The 21,301-nt window shown below is 46.4% G+C and overlaps 1 protein-coding gene across 2 annotated transcripts in view; it reads right to left on the reverse strand.

Moving 5' to 3' along the window:
- Positions 1 to 20,825, reverse strand: part of COQ3 (coenzyme Q3, methyltransferase) — a 36,692-nt gene extending 15,867 nt beyond the window's left edge. Inside the window, exons 1-2 of one of the 2 annotated variants that reach the window (XM_073336831.1) lie at positions 20,421 to 20,526; positions 115 to 238 (exon numbers count right to left, since the gene is read on the reverse strand). In XM_073336831.1, the coding sequence (XP_073192932.1) occupies positions 115 to 238; positions 20,421 to 20,526 (230 nt within the window). Of the gene's footprint in view, positions 1 to 114; positions 239 to 20,420 lie in introns of both variants that reach the window. The other variant, XM_073336830.1, reaches the window with a different exon arrangement.
- Positions 20,826 to 21,301: the final 476 nt, after the last annotated feature.

The following is a 21,301-nucleotide window of genomic DNA, read 5'->3' on the forward strand; positions in this document are numbered from 1 at the left end:
ATCTTTCAGAAGAGTTTATCAGATCATCATCAAGTTGTCATCAAACATCATTAAGCTCATTTTTATACAGTAAAGGATAACGTCATGGATAATTTGATTAGCTACTGTACTTACATGCTGCTTTTCGTTTCAGTCAGACAGACAAACCTTGTACTGTTGGATGTCAACTGCATTTTCCAGCTGTAGTTCTCACTGAAGCCCCCGGGGCCTCTCTGAAAAGCCTGACCATAATGGTCACCTGCATATATAACAAAATCAGTGCAATGGAAATCATTGCTTTATGATCATTCAGAGATAAAAGATCTGTTTGTCAAATTGGTTTGAAACACTATGTAGTGGTCATAAGTTTAAATAATTAAAATATGTGTCCAGGAGCTAATCAATGTATTCACCTTTACCTGTGAATACATTGTTCTCTCACACAAAAGTTTTGAGAGAGAAACCAGTCCCCTGTTGTTATGGATTTATGAAAAGAATACGCAAACAAATACAAAGCTAAGCAAATATATCACTGATTTACTTCTAATTTCCCTGAACTAATCAAATAGAACACAATCCAACAATCAAATTAAGATTACAATTGAAATTCAATTAACAGATCCATGGTTCAATGTATCTGGTTTGCCAATTACTACAATAAGCATTTAAATCAATTTACAACCTTAAAACAAGAATTACTTTAAGACTTCACAGGAAAGTTAAGGAAGAATGCATTTCTTATGATCTAATCAAGTGATCTAAGAGTGTGCTAAAAACAGAAGCTGACTCTTGCCTTTGCACTAAGACAGTACAGCTCTTAGAGTCTGTCTACACTGTAGATGCTCGAGTGGTACAGCTATGGTGCGGCAGCTGTGCGTCTGTAGGCACCATAGTGAAGGGGGTTTCCGTCACTGTAGTTAATCCAGCTCCTCGAGAGGCCACTGCTAGGTTAACGGGAGAATTCTTCCATCGACCTAGTGGTGTCAATTCTAGGACTTGACTATGGTGTTCAGGATAGTGACTGTGGAAAAGCCAGAGAAGGAGATGCCTGCCATGAACAGCAGGGAGAGAGACATGGCAGGGAACTCAAACCATGCCACAATCTAGGAACAGTCTAAAACTGTGCAGGAGTCTAGCCAGTCTCACCAGGTAAGCACAGATGAATCCACTGCCAAAGGGGAAGGGAATTTGAGTAAGTGTACGAGCAGTTTTCCTTGCAATTTTTTTTTTTTTGCTTTTCCTTTCCCTCAAACCTCATCTCCCGCCTCCCCCCAGCCACCTTTATTCCCCATTTTAAAATGACACCAGTCCCATTCACAAGTTAAAACAATGGATCAACTTTTCATTGCTGTACTGGTGTAATGTTAGAAAATACATTTCAAAAAGGGTTGTATGGCAGTCTGATTATACAATACACATCAGATCAGTGTCATGTGCTCGGGTGGCAATGGAAGAAACAGAGGCAGACTTTAGGCTCACTTTTCATTTTTTTGGCTTGTTGGGCTAGGAGGGGGGTCATGGGGAGTACTATGTTTATCAGAATAGGGATGTCTTTTATCCTCAAGAGATCCAGATGAAACTTTCATGGAGATCTTCTGCAATCCTCTCCTGAAGAATTCTAGAGATGGTAGCTTTATTTCTTCCTCTGAGATAAAGACGCCTTCCCATGCCACTCTGTGATGAGTTCAGCTGGCACCATTGCAGTAAACAAGCTAGTCCCACACAGGCCCAGGCAGCTTAAGGAAGCCATCAGCAGCCATGTTCTCTGTGCCTTTGTGACCCTCAGGAGTGAGATATTAGCCAAAATCACCATTGCCTATGAAAAATAGCATTAATAGTCACAGCCATTTCCCTATATCTGTACCAGGAAGAGGACCAAACTGTATAGCCACATGCAATAGAACACCCCCTTGTCCTCCCCCTGCTAGGCCGTACCCACCAGGGTTTTAGCTGCAGAGCAATGCTGTACCAAGATGCTCCAAAACCCAGATGTCAATAAGCATTTTTTATTAAGGTATTTGTGGAAATAATACAAAGAGAGTTTTGAGACTTCTCTTTCCCTTTTCGTTGTGACTGCAACTCTAAAGTGTATCAGTCTGTTTTTATCAGGTGGTTTTGAGGAGTCCCCCCTCCATGCCCAAGCCACGTCTGACCCTGATCAGGAGGCAAAGAAAGAGGACTAGGGAGTATATGTGCTGCAAGAGCCTCCAGGCCACAATTGCCTTGGACCATGATCAAAGGTCTTGGAGAACTCTTCAGAACATAATAGAGGGGAAAACTGAGAATGAAGAGAGCAGTTGCTGCAGGACAGGCAAAAGGACTAGGAGGCACCAAAGAAATGCACCAGGACATAATGGGGTTATTCGAGTAACAAACACAAATGTTACAGAGCATGGTTGACCTACAGTCCCAAAGATCCCGCACTGAGCAGACGTTGCAGTCCTAAATATACCTAAACATACCACAGTGTACTTCCTTAATCCAACTGTTCCACACCGAGGAACAAGAAGAGAACCACAGCTACATATACACATGTAAAAACACAGGTCAGTATAAATGTAGCCACAACAGACTGGACGGAATTACCGTTTACATATCTTGACATAAATAAAAGGAGAACTTGTGGCACCTTAGAGACTAACCAATTTATTTGAGCATAAGCTTTCGTGAGCTACAGCTCACTTCATCGGATGCATACTGTGGAAAGTACAGAAGATATTTTTATATACACAAACCATGAAAAAATGGGTGATTATCACTACAAAAGGTTTTCTCTCCCCCCACCCCACTCTCCTGCTGGTAATAAGCTTATGTAAAGTGATCACTCTCCTTACAATGTGTATCATACATCAGGAGAGTGGGGTGGGGGGAGAGAAAACCTTTTGTAGTGATAATCACCCATTTTTTCATGGTTTGTGTGTATAAAAACGTCTTCTGTACTTTCCACAGTATGCATCCGATGAAGTGAGCTGTAGCTCACGAAAGCTTATGCTCAAATAAATTGGTTAGTCTCTAAGGTGCCACAAGTACTCCTTTTCTTTTTGTGAATACAGACTAACATGGCTGCTACTCTGAAACCATTGGAATGTTTCTCTCATTGAGATCCAATCTAGTAAGTAAACACCACTAGCATCCCTTCGATCTCCCAAAAGCAAATTCTAATGTAATTCTGCACCTGCTGAGCTGGTAGTTAAAATTTTCTTGGTGTCTGAGGTGGCCAGTGTATAGCTTCATGAGCCAGGGAAGCAAGGGGTAGGTTGGGTCCCTCAGACTCACTATTGCCACTTCAACATCACCAATGGCAATCTCCCGGTTGGGAAAGAATGTGCCCGCTTGCAGCTTTTTGAGAAGTCCAGTGTTCTTCCTTGATCAGCCACACTGATATCAGTGAAGTGCACCTGGTGATCCACTAGCACCTACACAACCACAGAAAAGTAACCCTTTCTGTGTGGTAAGGTGGGCTGGTGCCAAAATAGGGACGTGTATGCGGTCTATCACCCTATCGCAGTTAGAATCATAGAATATCAGGGTTGGAAAGAACACAGGAGGTCATCTAGTCCAACCCCCCGCTCAAAGCAGGGCCAATACCCAACTAAATCATCCCAGCCGGGGCTTTGTCAAGCCTGACCTTAAAAACTTTTAAGGAAGGAGATTCCACCACCTCCCTAGGTAACCCATTCCAGTGCTTCAGTACCCTCCTACTGAAAAAGTTTTTCCTAATATCCAACCTAGACCTCCCCCACTGCAACTTGAGACCATTACTCCTTGTTCTGTCATCTGCTACCACTAAGAACAGTCTAGATCAGGGGTCTCAAACACGTGGCCCGTGGGCCGCATGCTGCCCGCAGGGTTCTTTCATGCAGCCCGCCAAGGTCCCCGCACCCCCACACCGCGTGCCCCTCCGTCTACCCTGTGGCGCCGCGAACCCCGCACTGCTCCCTGAAGGGAAGGGGTTGGAATAGGGGCAGGAAAGAGGCGGGAAAGGGGCAAGACCTCATGGAAGGGGTGGAGTGGGGGCGGGGCCAGGGGCAGCAAGGGTAGGGTGTCACTGATGCGGCCCTCGGGCCAATGCACTAGTCCTCATGTGGCCCTCGTGGTCATTTGAGTTTGAGACCCCTGGTCTAGATCCATTCTCTTTGGAACCCCTTTCAGGTAGTTGAAAGCAGCTATCAAATCCTCCCTCATTCTTCTCTTCTGCAGACTAAATAATCCCAGTTCCCTCAGCCTCTCCTCATAAGTCATGTGCTCCAGCCCCCTAATAATTTGTGTTGCCCTCCGCTGGTCTCTTTCCAATTTTTCCACATCCTTCTTGTAATGTGGGGACCAAAACTGGACACAGTACTCTAGATGAGGCCTCACCAATGCCGAATAGAGGGGAATGATCACATCCCTCGATCTGCTGGCAATGCTCCTACTTATACAGCCCAAAATGCTGTTAGCCTTCTTGGCAACAAGGGCACACTATTGACTCATATCCAGCTTCTCGTCCACTGTAACCCCTAGGTCCTTTTCTGCAGAACTGCTGCCTAGCCATTCAGTCCCTAGTCTGTAGCAGTGCCTGGTATTCTTCCGTCCTAAGTGCAGGACTCTGCACTTGTCCTTGTTGAACCTCAGCAGATTTCTTTTGGCCCAATCCTCTAATTTGTCTAGGGCCCTCTGTATCCTATCCCTACCCTCCAGCACATCTACCTCTCCTCCCAGTTTAGTGTCATCTGCAAACTTGCTGCGGGTGCAATCCACGCCATCCTCCAGATCATTAATGAAGATATTGAACAAAACCGGCCCCAGGACTGACCCTTGGGGCACTCCACTTGATAGCAGCTGCCAACTAGATATGGAGCCATTGATCACTACCCGTTGAGCTCGATGATCTAGCCAGCTTTCTATCCATCTTATAGTCCATTCATCCAGCCCATATTTCTTTAACTTGCTGGCAAGAATACTGTGGGAGACCATATCAAAAGCTTTGCTAAAGTGAAGGAATAACATATCCATTGCTTTCCCCTCATCCACAGAACCAGTTATCCCGTCATAGAAGGCAATTAGACTAGTCAGGCATGACTTGCCATGCTGACTGTTCTCAATCACTTTCCTCTCCTCTAAGTGCTTCAAAATTGGTTCCTTGAGGACCCACTCCATGTCCAGTTCAGGAACCCGATTACTGCAAATCTGCCTACTATTTCCTACACATTATCAAGAGTCACAGCCCTGCATAGCAAGAGATGTTTTATGGCCTTATACAGTTGGAGCATAATGGGCCCCGCTCTACGGATTTTCCAACCCAAAATTATTGCCCACTGACCAGTAGCAAGCCAGTGTTAAAAGCTTCCTGAGAGTGATCTCCACTTGCTTCTCCACTTGACAATGCTTCTCTCATTTTGGTGTCCCTGTTGCGGAGGGCTGAGGTGAGCTCGACACAGAGCCCCAGGAATGTGGCTTTTCACATCTGAAAGCTCTGTAGCCACTGTTCATCATCCCAAATCTGCATTATGATGCAATTCTCATCAGCCAATGCTCATTTCTCAGGCCCAGAAACAGTGCTCCAACATGCAGAGCAGCTCCGGGAATGCCAGCAGCAACCTGGCATTGTTTTTCACTATGTCCACCAGCATCCAGTTACTGTGCTCAAATAACGCTGCATTGTCTTTATCACAATCCCAATTGCAGCAGTACTCCCTCAAGCTGTGAAAATACCGGACAATCATGTGCCCTGTATTAGCAGCGCAGACGAGAACTGTACTGAGTTCTGCCGGCTCCATGCTTCTGACAGACAGATGGCAGACACCAAAAAGCACTCCAAGCGACTGTGAGAATTTTGAAAAACGGAACAAAAATTATGGGATATGGAAAGTATTATAGGATGGAGAAATTAGCATGGTGGGAACTTGACCCCTCGCTCCCAGAAATCCCTGGGTGATATATGCTACTAGTTCACAAAGCACTGTGAAAGTGTCCCAAAACGCACTGCACCAGACAGCAGGGCACACTGGGATACCTACCCAGGATACACTGCACTTCACACTACTGTTACATCAACACACAGACTCTGGGTACCAGTGCAAGCAACCAGAAATGCACACAGCCATGCAATATGCACACAGCATATGCCTTTTATGCAGAAATGCACACAGCCATGCCTGTTATGATGAGATTACTGGTTCTGTGGATGAAGGGAAAGCAGTGGATGTATTGTTTCTAGACTTTAGCAAAGCTTTTGACACGGTCTCCCACAGTATTCTTGTCAGCAAGTTAAGGGAGTATGGGCTGGATGAATGCACTATAAGGTGGGTAGAAAGCTGGCTAGATTGTCAGGCTCAACGGGTAGTGATCAATGGCTCCATGTCTAGTTGGCAGCCGGTATCAAGTGGAGTGCCCCAAGGGTCGGTCCTGGGGCCGGTTTTGTTCAATATCTTCATAAATGATCTGGAGGATGGTGTGGATTGCACTCTCAGCAAATTTGCGGATGATACTAAACTGGGAGGAGTGGTAGATATGCTGGAGGGGAGGGATAGGATACAGAAGGACCTAGACAAATTGGAGGATTGGGCCAAAAGAAATCTGATGAGGTTCAATAAGGATAAGTGCAGGGTCCTGCACTTAGGACGGAAGAACCCAATGCACAGCTACAGACTAGGGACCGAATGGCTAGGCAGCAGTTCTGCGGAAAAGGACCTAGGGGTGACAGTGGACGAGAAGCTGTATATGAGTCAGCAGTGTGCCCTTGTTGCCAAGAAGGCCAATGGCATTTTGGGATGTATAAGTAGGGGCATAGCGAGCAGATCGAGGGACGTGATCATTCCCCTCTATTCGACATTGGTGAGGCCTCATCTGGAGTACTGTGTCCAGTTTTGGGCCCCACACTTCAAGAAGGATGTGGATAAATTGGAGAGAGTCCAGCGAAGGACAACAAAAATGATTAGGGGACTGGAACACATGAGTTATGAGGAGAGGCTGAGGGAGCTGGGATTGTTTAGCCTGCAGAAGAGAAGAATGAGGGGGGATTTGATAGCTGCTTTCAACTACCTGAAAGGGGGTTCCAAAGAGGATGGCTCTAGACTGTTCTCAATGGTAGCAGATGACAGAACGAGGAGTAATGGTCTCAAGTTGCAGTGGGGGAGGTTTAGATTGGATATTAGGAAAAACTTTTTCACTAAGAGGGTGGTGAAACACTGGAATGCGTTACCTAGGGAGGTGGTAGAATCTCCTTCCTTAGAAGTTTTTAAGGTCAGGCTTGACAAAGCCCTGGCTAGGATGATTTAACTGGGAATTGGTCCTGCTTCGAGCAGGGGGTTGGACTAGATGACCTTCTGGGGTCCCTTCCAACCCTGATATTCTATGATTCTATGAATATACACATTTTGGTGGCTGTATAGATATGTAATTTGAATCGACCAAACTTTGTAGTGGAGACCCCAATATTGCAAACACTTATGCACATGCTTAACTTTACTACCACAAGTAACCCCACTGACTTTAAGGGGACTTCACGGTAGTTAAATTAAGCATGTGCGTGTTTGCACATTGGGATCTTAGTTGGCAAGCTCTTTGGAGCAAGGACCATTTTTAACATATATGTACAATGCCTAGCAAAACAGGGCTCTGATCCCTGATACATTTAAAGGTGGCACACCCCAAATCCACCATGTCATTTTAGAAACTGTGGTCCTCCTCTCCCCAGCCTGCCCCATACTTTTCCAATCTATTCATCTCCTCTCCCTATCACATGCACCCTCATCCATAGCTTAGTCAAAGCCATGCCTCATAATCGGTACCCAGGGGATATCTGATTACCACCAGCCTGACTTTTTAACTTGTTCCACATGTCAGATTATTTGTCTGACAGCATAATGGATGATGGAGAGCGTGACAATGCCTCATAATACTGTGCAATAATCCAGTTTGTTTTTTCAGATACTAAAGGGGGTCTGGGGAGAAGGGAATCTTATTAGGTAGGATAAAGGATACAATCACAGGACTCACCTTTTATGCGATGCAAAGCATACCTCCTGCATGCAGATCAATAAACCTCAGAATCCCTACGGTTATTAATCAGCCCTATACAATGGTGATGCATCTGAAGACTTCTGGAGTAATTACAATTTATTCGTACAAATACTAGGTACACAATCTTCCCTCTAATCACTTCTGTACATTATCATTAAAAAGGGACACAGTGTCAAGTAGAATGGGATTCACTTATACTGTTCACATGGGTTGCCCAGGTAAAAAACACTTTGTACAGCTTACATTCTGTAACAGTGAGCCTGTGGCATATTTACACTGGTCACTTTGTTTGGAGCCACTTTCCCTCTAAACTACATCTAAAAATATTCTTATTGATTTATTATTAGATTATATAGGCCAGGATAGTTCCATACAGAGAAAATAATTGTGGACATATCTACTATCAAAGAGATTAAGCTTTGCAAAAATTTTTGTTTTTGAATAGAACCTACTAACAAGCATAGATTTCTTTGGTTTGCTGAGTATTATTCAGAACTACAGAGATCCATCTCAAAGTGAGATCTGTGATTATATATCTGATTAAATATAATATGATAAAAATAAAGGTTTATAAACTGTAGTTCTTAACATCATACTGTACTTCTACCATGCCTTCTATTCAAGGATTTCAGCTTTATCAGCAATTAATGAAATCGCACAAAATATCTGGGAAACAAATGGTACGATCCCCATTTAGACATAGGGAACATGAAGCACTAAGGTTCAACTTCCAATAGGATAGGGAGGATACTGAAAAATGACAACATACAGAACACTAACCTTTAAAAAAGGAGATTTCAATAAAATGAGATTAGTCAAAAAAAGGCCCTAAAGTTAAAAGCTGAGAAAGTAAAATCCGTAGTGGTGGCATATATGCTAATGTTAAAAATATAAGCATCTCAAAAGACATGAACAAAAAGGGAACCAGCAAGGAGTAAGCCAATATGGCTAAATGGCAAAGTTGAAGAAGCTATTTAAGCCAAACAGAAATCCTTCAAAATTTAGAAATCTGACTCGATGAAGCGAATAAAGAGAAATATAAATTGCAGAAGGCAATATGCTAAAGGAAAATTAGAAAGGCCTACATGGATTTTGAAAAGCAAATAGTTAAAGGTGTTAAAAACAAACAAGCATATGGGGAAGCAGGAAGTCTATAAAGTAATCAGTGGGTCTGCTAGATCACCAGGAATTAAAGGGAACAATTGAGGAAGATAAGGAAGTTTCTTTGTATCTGTCTTCACCAGCGAGGATGTTGGGAAGATGTCTATCCTGGACCTGCTTTTTTCTGGTAATAAAGATGAAGTACTCTCAGAGACTAAAGTATCAGAAGAAGAGGTGCTAGAAGAAATTGATAATTTAAGAAGCAATACGTCAACAAGACTAGATGCTATATCCAAGAGTCCTAAAAGAGATTAAGTATAAAGTAATAACAAAAATATGCCATCTGTCATTAAAAACAGCCACTATTTCAGAGGCCTGGAGGGTAGCAAATGTTGTACCTATATTTTAAAAAGGCGCTGGGGGATGATACAGGGAATTATAGGCCAGTAAACCTTACCTCTGTATCTGGCAAATTGGTTGAAATGGCGGATAAAAACAGAATAAAACACCTGGAAGGTTATATGACTGGGTCTAACAAGCACAGTTTCTGCAAAGGAAAATCATGTCTCACTAATCTCTTAGAATTCTTGGAATTTGTCAATAAACTGATTGACAGAATTTAGACTTCAAAAAGGCCCTGCATAAGAAGCTACTAAAGAAGCTAAAAAGTCATGGGGCGAGAGTCAAAGTACTATCAAATAAAAAACTGGCTAGGAGACAGAAAGCAAAGACTAGAATTAAATGGACAATTTTCATCATAGCAGAAGGTTAACAATGGGGTCTCTCAAGGTTCTGTGTTCTTCTATATATTTCTTAGTGATCTGAAACCACAGGCTAAGTAGTGAGATAGCAAAATGTGAAGATGACAAAATTACTTAGATTATTCAGGACCAGAGAGGGCTGTGAGGAACTTCAGAGAGACCAAACAAGCTAGGTGAATGGGCAACACAAAGGCAAATGATGACAATATTGATAAATGCAGAGTCATGCACACTGAAGAGAAAAAATATAAACTACTTGTACACCTTACAGGGTTCTAAATTAATTGTATCAACTCAAGAAAGACACCTGGATGTCACTGTAGACAGCTCAATGAAAACCCATGCTCAGTGGGCAGCTGCAGACAAAAAGCAAACAAGATGGTAGGATGCATAAGGAATGGGAGGGAGGGAGAATAATACAGAAAACATCTTCATTATAATGCCTTTATATAAATCAGTGAAGTGATCTCATCTGGAATACAGTGTACAGTAATGTCACACCATCTCTAAAAGGGTACTGCAGAACTAGAGGGGGTTCAGAGGAGGGCTATGAGAATGATCCAAGGCCTGGAAAAACTCTTATATGAAGAGAGATTGAAGATTGTGATTATTTACCTTAGAAAGGAGGCGAGTAAGAGGGAACATGATAAAAGTCTATAAAATAATAAATGATACAGAGTAGGTAGATCAGGACCCTTCCATTTTCCCTGACTCATAACACAAGAACAAGAGGACATTCAATGACATTATAAGGTAGAAAATTCAAACTAGTTAAAAGCAAATACATTTGCACACCTATCATTCACCTGTGGTACTCATTGCCACAGGAAGCTATTGAGGCCAAGAAATTAACAAAATTCCAAAAGGTAATGGACATTTATATGGATATCAAAAATATCCAGTTATAATTAATGATAAACATTTTGGAAGGGATATTAAACCTCATACTTCAGGTCTTTAACTGATCTCCGCTATTAAAGGCCAGGAAGAGACAATGTGCAGGCAGACCATCTGCCTGCTACAGGATTCTTACACTTTCCTCTGAAGCTGCTGGTGCTGGCCTGTGAGAGACACAATACTGTAGTAGATGTACCTTGGATCTGATCCAAGATGACAACTCATATGTTCCTCAATCTGAATGTCTTAAACCAAATCCTACCACCTATGTACCGAAATCCCATTGACTTTTGATGAAACCTATCTCCTAAATGAAAAGGAGTACTTGTGGCACCTTAGAGACTAACCAATTTATTTGAGCATGAGCTTGAAGTGAGCTGTAGCTCACGAAAGCTCATGCTCAAATAAATTGGTTAGTCTCTAAGGTGCCACAAGTACTCCTTTTCTTTTTGCGAATACAGACTAACACGGCTGTTACTCTGAAACCTATCTCCTAAATCTCATTTGAAAATGGGATATAGGTACTTCTGAATATTTTACCCATTTTCTATTCCCACTGTTCTAGTTAAATATGTAGCTTAACATTGTAGTATTTGCCATAAAACATACAGGATATGTAACACAGCTGAGTTAGCATCACTACTGCAACCATAACTTCTGGATTTCCTAATTTTTAGCTGTGCAATCATAATGTTGCATATAGCTTCTTCCCCGCACCTTCCCACTCTTTAAGAATAAATAGCGAGTGAGATTTTAAAAAAGAAAAACCAAGAACTATTGAAAGAAAAGTTGCCAAAAACATCAGTCTGTCATTAAGAACTCAGATACAGAACAAAGGGAATAGCTAGTTTTATTCCTGTAGTAGACGATTTCGGGCATCAAACTTGAAGTATCTAAAAAAACTATTTATCACCTCTCATTTAGACACATGCGTCAAGTCATAGTCTGTGTGTTTATACTTGAGTAACAAAACAGAATTAGAGCAATTATTTTAAGCAATTTGTTCTTATATAAGTTCTTATACCACCCCTCATCACTGAAATATGAGTGCCTTCCAGCAGCGTATTAAGCAATGTGACTAACATCTGTTCACATGCAGTTCGCTCTGTCTCATACTCTCCCCATAGGAAAAATTATGTGGGCTAGTGTAGTGTTTTGGTAGAGTTATTTGTTTTATTTTATTAATGTATATGAACATGCTCCAATGTGTTTACATGACAGTCAGTTTCATGCTAACAGTGCTGTATCCCTTCTGAGGAGAGAAGGGAGAATCTCACTACTAAGTTATTTATAGAAAATACTTAGGTACTTTACAGGTGATAAATAAAGCAACTAAATGACAGGAAAAAAAGAGAGAGAGAGAGAGAGAGAGAGAGACAGACACAAGATGGGTGAGGTCATATCTTCTACTGGACTTCCGTTGGTAAGAGAGAAAAGCTTTCGAGCTTACACGGATCTCCTCTTCAAGTCTGGAAAACTGACACAGAGTGTCTGAGTTAGTTTCCCAGACCTGAAGAAGAGCTCTGTGTAAACTCGAAAGCTTGTCTCTCTCACCAACAGAAGTTGGTGCAGTAAAAGATATTACCTCACCCACCTTGTTTCTCTAATACCCTGAGACTAACATGACTACAGCAACATTGCATACAAAAAAAACACAGAACTAATGTAGATAAAATGAAACACAAATGTGCTGTCAAACAACTGGAAATGTATAATGCAAATAAAGTGAGTACATAGTTCAAAGGCCACAGATCTGTTGGTATTCTTTTTATGAATCAGATCACCCTACCAATGCTTTAGACTGATTTTTTTGCTGCCAGCTTAAAAAATACAAAGCAAATCATTTTGGTAGTTTTAATTTATTAACCCTATTGGGGTCCTTCAGTACTACCATTATATGAATATTTACTCCTGCTAATTGTGGCTTATGCCCTTATTTCATGTAACAATATATACCTACAACTATGTCCTTTAGTTATTGATTTAGGAAAATCCACCAGTGAAGTTGAAAAGTGCTTATCCTGTTTTATGGTGTGATAAAGTAAGAATTTTGGTAATATTTTTATGATTGCTATGTACGCTTCAGTTTCCCTCTGTGTTTTGCATGGCTATGCATGAAGTGTAAAAGGTTACAAAGTTGCTCTTGGGGCAGAGCAGGGGACATGGGAACATAAGAATGGCCATACTGGGTCAGATCAATGGTCTATCTAGCTCAGTATCCTGTCTCCCCACAGGGGCAGGTGGCAGATGCTTCAGAGGGCATGAACTGAACAAGGTAATTATCAAGTGATCCATCCCGTCGTCCAATTCCAGTCTCTGGCAGTCAGACATTTAGGGACACCTAAAACATGGAGTTGTGTCTCTGACCATCTTGCCTAATAACTACTGATGGACCTATCCTCCAGGAACTTATCTACCTATTTTGAACACAGTTATACTTTTGGCCTTTATAATATCCCATGTCAATGAATTCCATAGGTTGACTCTGCACTGTGCCACACGTGTCTAGGGTGGTAGGAATGGGTTACTAAGGACTGACTGAAACCAACCCATATCTATGGAAAGACAATGGGAACCCCAGTGGCTGAGCCATTCACACCTAGCAATCAACAACCAAGAGAAAGGAGATTTTTTCCCTCACCTCCCCGCAGGGAAGAGGAGCAAAAGCCCCAGCTAAAGAATGAAGAGGAAAGGTATTTGGAAGTTGCATTAAGAACTGGCCTGGAAGGGGGGAGGGGGAGGTGTCCGAGAGAGACTTAGGGCATGTCTACACTTGCTATTTAAAGCAGAAAAAGTCTCCTTTTTTGAGCAAAAACCGTGGGAGTGTCTACACTTGCCATTGATTTTTTGCAGTGAAACTTCAGAAGTTTCACCACAAAAAGAAAACCAACTCCACGAGAGGCATAGAACTCTTAGGGTATGTCTACACTACGGAATAAGGTCGAATTTATAGAAGTCGTTTTTTTAGAAATCGGTTTTATATATTCGAGTGTGTGTGTCCCCACAGAAAATGCTCTAAGTGCATTAAGTGCATTAACTCGGCGGAGCGCTTCCACAGTACCGAGGCTAGAGTCGACTTCCGGAGCGTTGCACTGTGGGTAGCTATCCCACAGTTCCCACAGTCTCCGCTGCCCATTGGAATTCTGGGTTGAGATCCCAATGCCTGATGGGGCTAAAACATTATCGCGGGTGGTTCTGGGTACATATCGTCAGGCCCCCGTTCCCTCCCTCCCTCCGTGAAAGCAAGGGCAGACAATCATTTCGCGCCTTTTTTCCTGAGTTACCTGTGCAGACGCCATACCACTGCAAGCATGGAGCCCGCTCAGGTAACCGTCACCCTATGTCTCCTGGGTGCTGGCAGACGCGGTACGGCATTGCTACACAGTAGCAGCAACCCCTTGCCTTGTGGCAGCAGACGGTACAGTACGACTGGTAGCCATCATCGTCATGTCCGAGGTGCTCCTGGCCACGTCGGCTGGGAGCACCTGGGCAGACATGGGTGCAGGGACTAAATCTGGAGTGACTTGAGCAGGTCATTCTCTTTAGTCCTGCAGTCAGTCCTATTGAACCGTCTTATGGTGAGCGGGCAGGCGATACGGACTGCTAGCAGTCGTACTGTACCATCTTCTGCCAGGCAGGCAAGAGATGAGGATTGCTAGCAGTCGTATTATACCATCTTCTGCCAGGCAGGCAAGAGATGAGGATGGCTAGCAGTCGTACTGTACCATCTTCTGCCGAGCAGCCATGAGATGTGGATGGCATGCAGTCCTTCTGCACCGTCTGCTGCCAGCCAAAGATGTAAAAGATAGATGGAGTGGGTCAGAACAAGAAATAGACCAGATTTGTTTTGTACTCATTTGCCTCCTCCCCTGTCTAGGGGACTCATTCCTCTAGATCACACTGCAGTCACTCACAGAGAAGGTGCAGCGAGGTAAATCTAGCCATGTATCAATCAGAGGCCAGGCTAACCTCCTTGTTCCAATAAGAACAATAACTTAGGTGCACCATTTCTTATTGGAACCCTCCGTGAAGTCCTGCCTGAAATACTCCTTGATGTACAGGCACCCCCTTTGTTGATTTTAGCTCCCTGAAGCCAACCCTGTAAGCCGTGTCATCAGTCGCCCCTCCCTCCGTCAGAGCAACGGCAGACAATCGTTCCGCGCCTTTTTTCTGTGCGGACGCCATACCAAGGCAAGCATGGAGGCCGCTCAGCTCACTTTGGCAATTAGGAGCACATTAAACACCACACGCATTATCCAGCAGTATATGCAGCACCAGAACCTGGCAAAGCGATACCAGGCGAGGAGGCGACGTCAGCGCGGTCACGTGAGTGATCAGGACATGGACACAGATTTCTCTGAAAGCATGGGCCCTGCCAATGCATGCATCATGGTGCTAATGGGGCAGGTTCATGCTGTGGAATGCCGATTCTGGGCTCGGGAAACAAGCACAGACTGGTGGGACCGCATAGTGTTGCAGGTCTGGGACGATTCCCAGTGGCTGCGAAACTTTCACATGCGTAAGGGCACTTTCATGGAACTTTGTGACTTGCTTTCCCCTGCCCTGAGGTGCATGAATACCAAGATGAGAGCAGCCCTCACAGTTGAGAAGCGAGTGGCGATAGCCCTGTGGAAGCTTGCAACGCCAGACAGCTACCGGTCAGTTGGGAATCAATTTGGAGTGGGCAAATCTACTGTGGGGGCTGCTGTGATGCAAGTAGCCCACGCAATCAAAGATCTGCTGATATCAAGGGTAGTGACCCTGGGAAATGTGCAGGTCATAGTGGATGGCTTTGCTGCAATGGGATTCCCTAACTGTGGTGGGGCTATAGACGGAACCCATATCCCTATCTTGGCACCGGAGCACCAAGCCGCCAAGTACATAAACCGCAAGGGGTACTTTTCGATAGTGCTGCAAGCTCTGGTGGATCACAAGGGACATTTCACCAACATCAACGTGGGATGGCCGGGAAAGGTGCATGATGCTTGCATCTTCAGGAACTCTGGTCTGTTTCAAAAGCTGCAGGAAGGGACTTTATTCCCAGACCAGAAAATAACTGTTGGGGATGTTGAAATGCCTATATGTATCCTTGGGGACCCAGCCTACCCCTTAATGCCATGGCTCATGAAGCCGTACACAGGCACCCTGGACAGTAGTCAGGAGCTGTTCAACTACAGGCTGAGCAAGTGCAGAATGGTGGTAGAATGTGCATTTGGACGTTTAAAGGTGCGCTGGCGCAGTTTACTGACTCACTTAGACCTCAGCGAAACCAATATTCCCACTGTTATTACTGCTTGCTGTGTGCTCCACAATATCTGTGAGAGTAAGGGGGAGACGTTTATGGCGGGGTGGGAGGTTGAGGCAAATCGCCTGGCTGCTGGTTACGCACAGCCAGACACCTGGGCGGTTAGAAGAGCACAGGAGGGCGCGGTACACATCAGAGAAGCTTTGAAAACCAGTTTCATGACTGGCCAGGCTACGGTGTGAAAGTTCTGTTTGTTTCTCCTTGATGAAACCCCCCGCCCCTTGGTTCACTCTACTTCCCTGTAAGCTAACCACCCGCCCCTCCTCCCTTCAATCACCGCTTGCAGAGGCAATAAAGTCATTGTTGCTTCACATTCATGCATTCTTTATTCATTCATCACACAAATAGGGGGATGGCTACCAAGGTAGCCCAGGAGGGGTGGTGGAGGAGGGAAGAAAAATGCCACACAGCACTTTAAGCACAGCACTTTAAAAGTTTACAACTTTAAAATTTATTGAATGACAGCCTTCTTTTTTTTGGGCAATCCTCTGTGGTGGAGTGGCTGGTTGGCCGGAGGCCCCCCCACCGCGTTCTTGGGCGTCTGGGTGTGGAGGCTATGGAACTTGGGGAGGAGGGCGGTTGGTTACAGAGGGGCAGCAGTGGCAGTCTGTGCTCCAGCTGCCTTTGCTGCAGCTCAACCATACACTGGAGCATACTGGTTTGGCCCTGCAGCAGCCTCAGCATTGAATCCTGCCTCCTCTCATCACGCTGCCGCCACATTTGAGCTTCAGCCCTGTCTTCAGCCCGCCACTTACTTTCTTCAGCCCGCCACTTACTCTCTTCAGCCCGCCACTTACTCTCTTCAGCCCGCCACCTCTCCTCCTGGTCATTTTGTGCTTTCCTGCACTCTGACATTATTTGCCTCCACGCATTCGTCTGTGCTCTGTCAGTGTGGGAAGACAGCATGAGCTCGGAGAACATTTCATCTCGAGTGCGTTTTTTTTTTCTTTCTAAGCTTCACTAGCCTCTGGGAAGGAGAAGATCCTGTGATCATTGAAACACATGCAGCTGGTGGAGAAAAAAAAAGGGACAGCGGTATTTAAAAAGACACATTTTATAAAACAGTGGCTACACTCTTTCAGGGTAAACCTTGCTGTTAACATTACATACATAGCACATGTGCTTTCGTTACAAGGTCGCATTTTGCCTCCTCCCACCGCGTGACTACCCCCTCAACCTTCCCCCCTCCCTGTGGCTAACAGCGGGGAACATTTCTGTTTAGCCACAGGCAAACAGCCCAGCAGGAATGGGCTCCTCTGAGTGTCCCCTGAAGAAAAGCACTCTATTTCAACCAGGTGACCAGGAATTATATCTCACTCTCCTGAGGATAACACAGAGAGATAAAGAACGGATGTTGTTTGAATGCCAGCAAACATACACTGCAATGCTTTGTTCTACAATGATTCCCGAGTACGTGTTACTGGCCTGGAGTGGTAAAGTGTCCTACCATGAAGGACGCAATAAGGCTGCCCTCCCCAGAAACCTTTTACAAAGGCTTTAGGACTACATCTAGGAGAACCGCAAATGCCTGGGCAAAGTAATCCTTTCACATGCTTGCTTTTAAACCATGTATAGTATTTTAAAAGGTACACTCACCAGAGGTCCCTTCTCTGCCTGCTGGGTCCAGGAGGCAGCCTTGGGTGGGTTCGGGGGGTACTGGCTCCAGGTCTAGGGTGAGAAACAGTTCCTGGCTGTCGGGAAAACCGGTTTCTCTGCTTGCTTGCTGTGAGCTATCTACAACCTCCTCCTCCTCATCATCATCTTCTTCGTCCCCAAAACCTGCTTCCGTATTGCCTCCATCTCCATTGAAGGAGTCAAACAACACGGCTGGGGTAGTGGTGGCTGAACCCCCTAAAATGGCATGCAGCTCATCATAGAAGCGGCATGTTTGGGGCTCTGACCCAGAACGGCTGTTCTCCTCTCTGGTTTTCTAGTAGGCTTGCCTCAGCTCCTTCAGTTTCACGCGGCACTGCTTCGGGTCCCTGTTATGGCCTCTGTCCTTCATGCCCTGGGAGATTTTCACAAAGGTTTTGGCATTTCGAAAACTGGAACGGAGTTCTGATAGCACGGATTCCTCTCCCCAAACAGCGATCAGATCCCGTACCTCCCGTTCGGTCCATGCTGGAGCTCTTTTGCGATTCTGGGACTCCATCATGGTCACCTGTGCTGATGAGCTCTGCATGGTCACCTGCAGCTTGCCACGCTGGCCAAACAGGAAATGAGATTCAAAAGTTCGCGGTTCTTTTCCTGTCTACCTGGCCAGTGCATCTGAGTTGAGAGTGCTGTCCAGAGCGGTCATAATGGAGCACTCTGGGATAGCTCCCGGAGGCCAATACCATCGAATTGTATCCACAGTACCCCAAATTCGAGCTGGCAACGTCGATTTAAGCGCTAATCCACTTGTCAGGGGTGGAGTAAGGAAATCGATTTTAAGAGCCCTTTAAGTCGAAATAAAGGGCTTCATTGTGTGGACGGGTGCAGGTTTACATCGATTTAACGCTGCTAAATTCGACCTAAAGTCCTAGTGTAGACCAGGGCTTACTGGTGATGCTTTTGCAGTGATGTGCAAGTGAAGATATTCTCTCTGTTTACAGAGCTTTTAGCCTCTGGAGGATATCCCACAGTGCCTAGGTGACCACTCTGGCCAGCAGCTCTGCTGATCTGATGCCAAGTAAACACACATCCACCCCTCTCCCTGTAAAGCCCCTGGAACTTTGAAACTCCCCTTCCTGTTTTCTTGGCAAGAGCTCACTTATCATCGGGCCAGGTGACAATGGCTGCTCCATGGAGCAAAGGATCCCCTGCTTGAAGCAATGCTGAGCTACTGCAGCTGATCAGTGTTTGGGGAGAGAAGGCTGTGCAGGTACCCAGGATGTCCCGCGATCACCTCTCACCCCTTCCCAAAAGGCACATCGTCAAAATGGAGAGAGCTGCACTGTGGGATAGCTGCCCTCAGTGCACTGCTCTCATCCAGGATGGAAGTGCTGCAAATGTAAACTCTCTGATGCCTGTGGAAGTAAGTGAGTACACAAACCAGCACTTTTCTTTCACTATCACCCTTGAAACTGACAGCATGAAAACTCTGCAAGTGTAGACATAGCCAGATAGTCCCACTCCCAGATGCCTGTAAAGGCAAAAAGATAGTGAGAGAGCCAAGATGGCTTAGTTGGCATGGTGATGGCAGCCTAGCTCAAGGGAGCAACTCTATCTTAACCTTTGTTTCTCTATGCTAATTAAAGGACTCTCAGATTCTGTATGCTAGGTGATTAATAAATTACCATTTTATTTTGGAAAGGATGCCTGGTGTTGCAGCAAATACTCATTGGGAGCACTGTGCCCTGAACGGGTACCACACAAGTCTCCCAGAGAAGTCTGCCTTATCTAGCTTTGCTGCAGGGAGCCGAGGAGAGAAACAGGGATCACTGGTGCCCAAAGGCCCAGTTTCAAACTCTGGGAGGTCCTGGACCTGCCCTTCTGGAACTTTGCGAGTTCTCAGGGCCCAGCACAGAAAAGGGATCACTCCGCAAGCTGGGGCATAGACCAGACATTGTGAATCCCTGACGATGGTACTCTTTAGAGCTTTACTCCTCTAAGCCACCTTTGCAGACCAGTAGGGCCATTCAAAATTGCCAGCTTCAAGCTTTAATAGAGCAAACGACCCATAAAATGTTTCTAAACTTAATTTTATATAATTAGTTCCATCCTAAATACATTGACAATTAGCTTTCCTGTTTAAATGGCTGTAGCAAAATAGCTATTACTCCGTGTGGAACTTCCACCATGCCAACCGGCCAACCCTCCATTTGTTTCTAAAAAGCGACTCCTCCGTCCATATTATAACAATTTAGGCTGCAAGTACAGTATTGTGACACATCGAAGCCAGTGACCACAAGAACAGTCCTGCAAGGGTGGGCGACCCGCGGCCCGTCAGGGTAATCCGCTGGCGGGCAGGAGACAGTTTGTTTACATTTGCACAGCCGCCGGCAGCTCCCAGGGCTGCTGGGCAGTTCGGCCGCGGCGCGTTCGCACCGGGCCCCGGGTAAGCGCCCGCCCGCGCGCCCCATGGCAGCTCTGGGGCAGCGCGGCGCGGGCGGCGCCTGGGCGCTGTCAATCACGCCGATGGCGCAAGCCGGCCGCAGAGGCACCGCGGCGGTTCCGGAGCCCGCGCCCAGCACTGGAGAGCGCTACTGGCCCCGGCACAGCCACGGCGGCTGGCGGCGGTGGAGGCGCGCCCAGCGCTGGGGGACACGTAGCCCGGCCGCCGCGGGCCACAGGCAGGCCGCGCAGGAAACACCCAGAGCCAGCTGATGCCGCCGCCCCGGACTGCCTGCCCCAGCCCCGCTTGGCTGTGGCCGGGCACAGAAGGTACTCACCGGCCGCTGCCCCCGGTCTCCTCCCGGGCGGGCCCGCCCCGCTGCTCCGGCCCCGCGGGGCGACGAGAGCCCGGGCTGCTCTGTTCAGCCCGCCGCAGCCCCACATTGCCTCGGGCAGAGCGCCGCTGCCGAGCTCCGCCCCGAGCGGGACCCGGGACCCGCCTCCCGCCGCCGCACGGCGCGGCCTCCGCCGCATAGTTCCGGGCTGGGCAGTGAGCTGAGCGCGAGAGGAAAATCTCGGGACACATGGGGCGGGGACGCCACAGGCGCAGAGCCCCGACCGGGCCCCGGGGGAGGGGGACGCACAGCCCTGGAAGCTGTGGGGGGCGTACGGCCCCTGCGAGGGGCACATGGCCCCAGCTCCAGCCCCCGGAGCTGAAGCCACGGGGCATGGTCCCAGTTCCAACCCCCACCGCGCTGCTGGCTCAGCTAGGGTGACCAGATGTCCTGATTTGATAGGGACAGTCCTGATATTTGGGGGTTTTTTTAACATAGGCTCCTATTACCCCCAACCCCCTGTCCCGATTTAACACACTTGCTGTCTGGTCACCCTAGGCTCAACCCAGCTGACACTCACATCACCTCCCAGCAGGGCCCGTGAGCGTGGCCAGGGGAGGGGGCAGGCCCAGGGCATGGGGGAGTAAGTGTCTGGGAGGTCTGTGGTGGAGTGCCTGGCAGTGGGGGAGATCTGTGTGTGCCAGGACACTGGGCAGTAGGGGTCTGTGTAGGGAGCTGTGTTGTTGTGGTGGGGCTGTGGGGAAGGGCATTGGGCAGTAAGGGGGCATCTGTGTGTTGGGGAACTAGGGAGTGGGGGTTCTGTGAGGTGCTGGGCAGTTGTGGTGGGGCTGTGGGCAGGGGGGCGCTGGGCAGTAGTGGTGGTG

Source organism: Lepidochelys kempii, chromosome 3 (assembly GCF_965140265.1).
Source record: "Lepidochelys kempii isolate rLepKem1 chromosome 3, rLepKem1.hap2, whole genome shotgun sequence".
Taxonomy (NCBI): Eukaryota; Metazoa; Chordata; order Testudines; family Cheloniidae; genus Lepidochelys; species Lepidochelys kempii.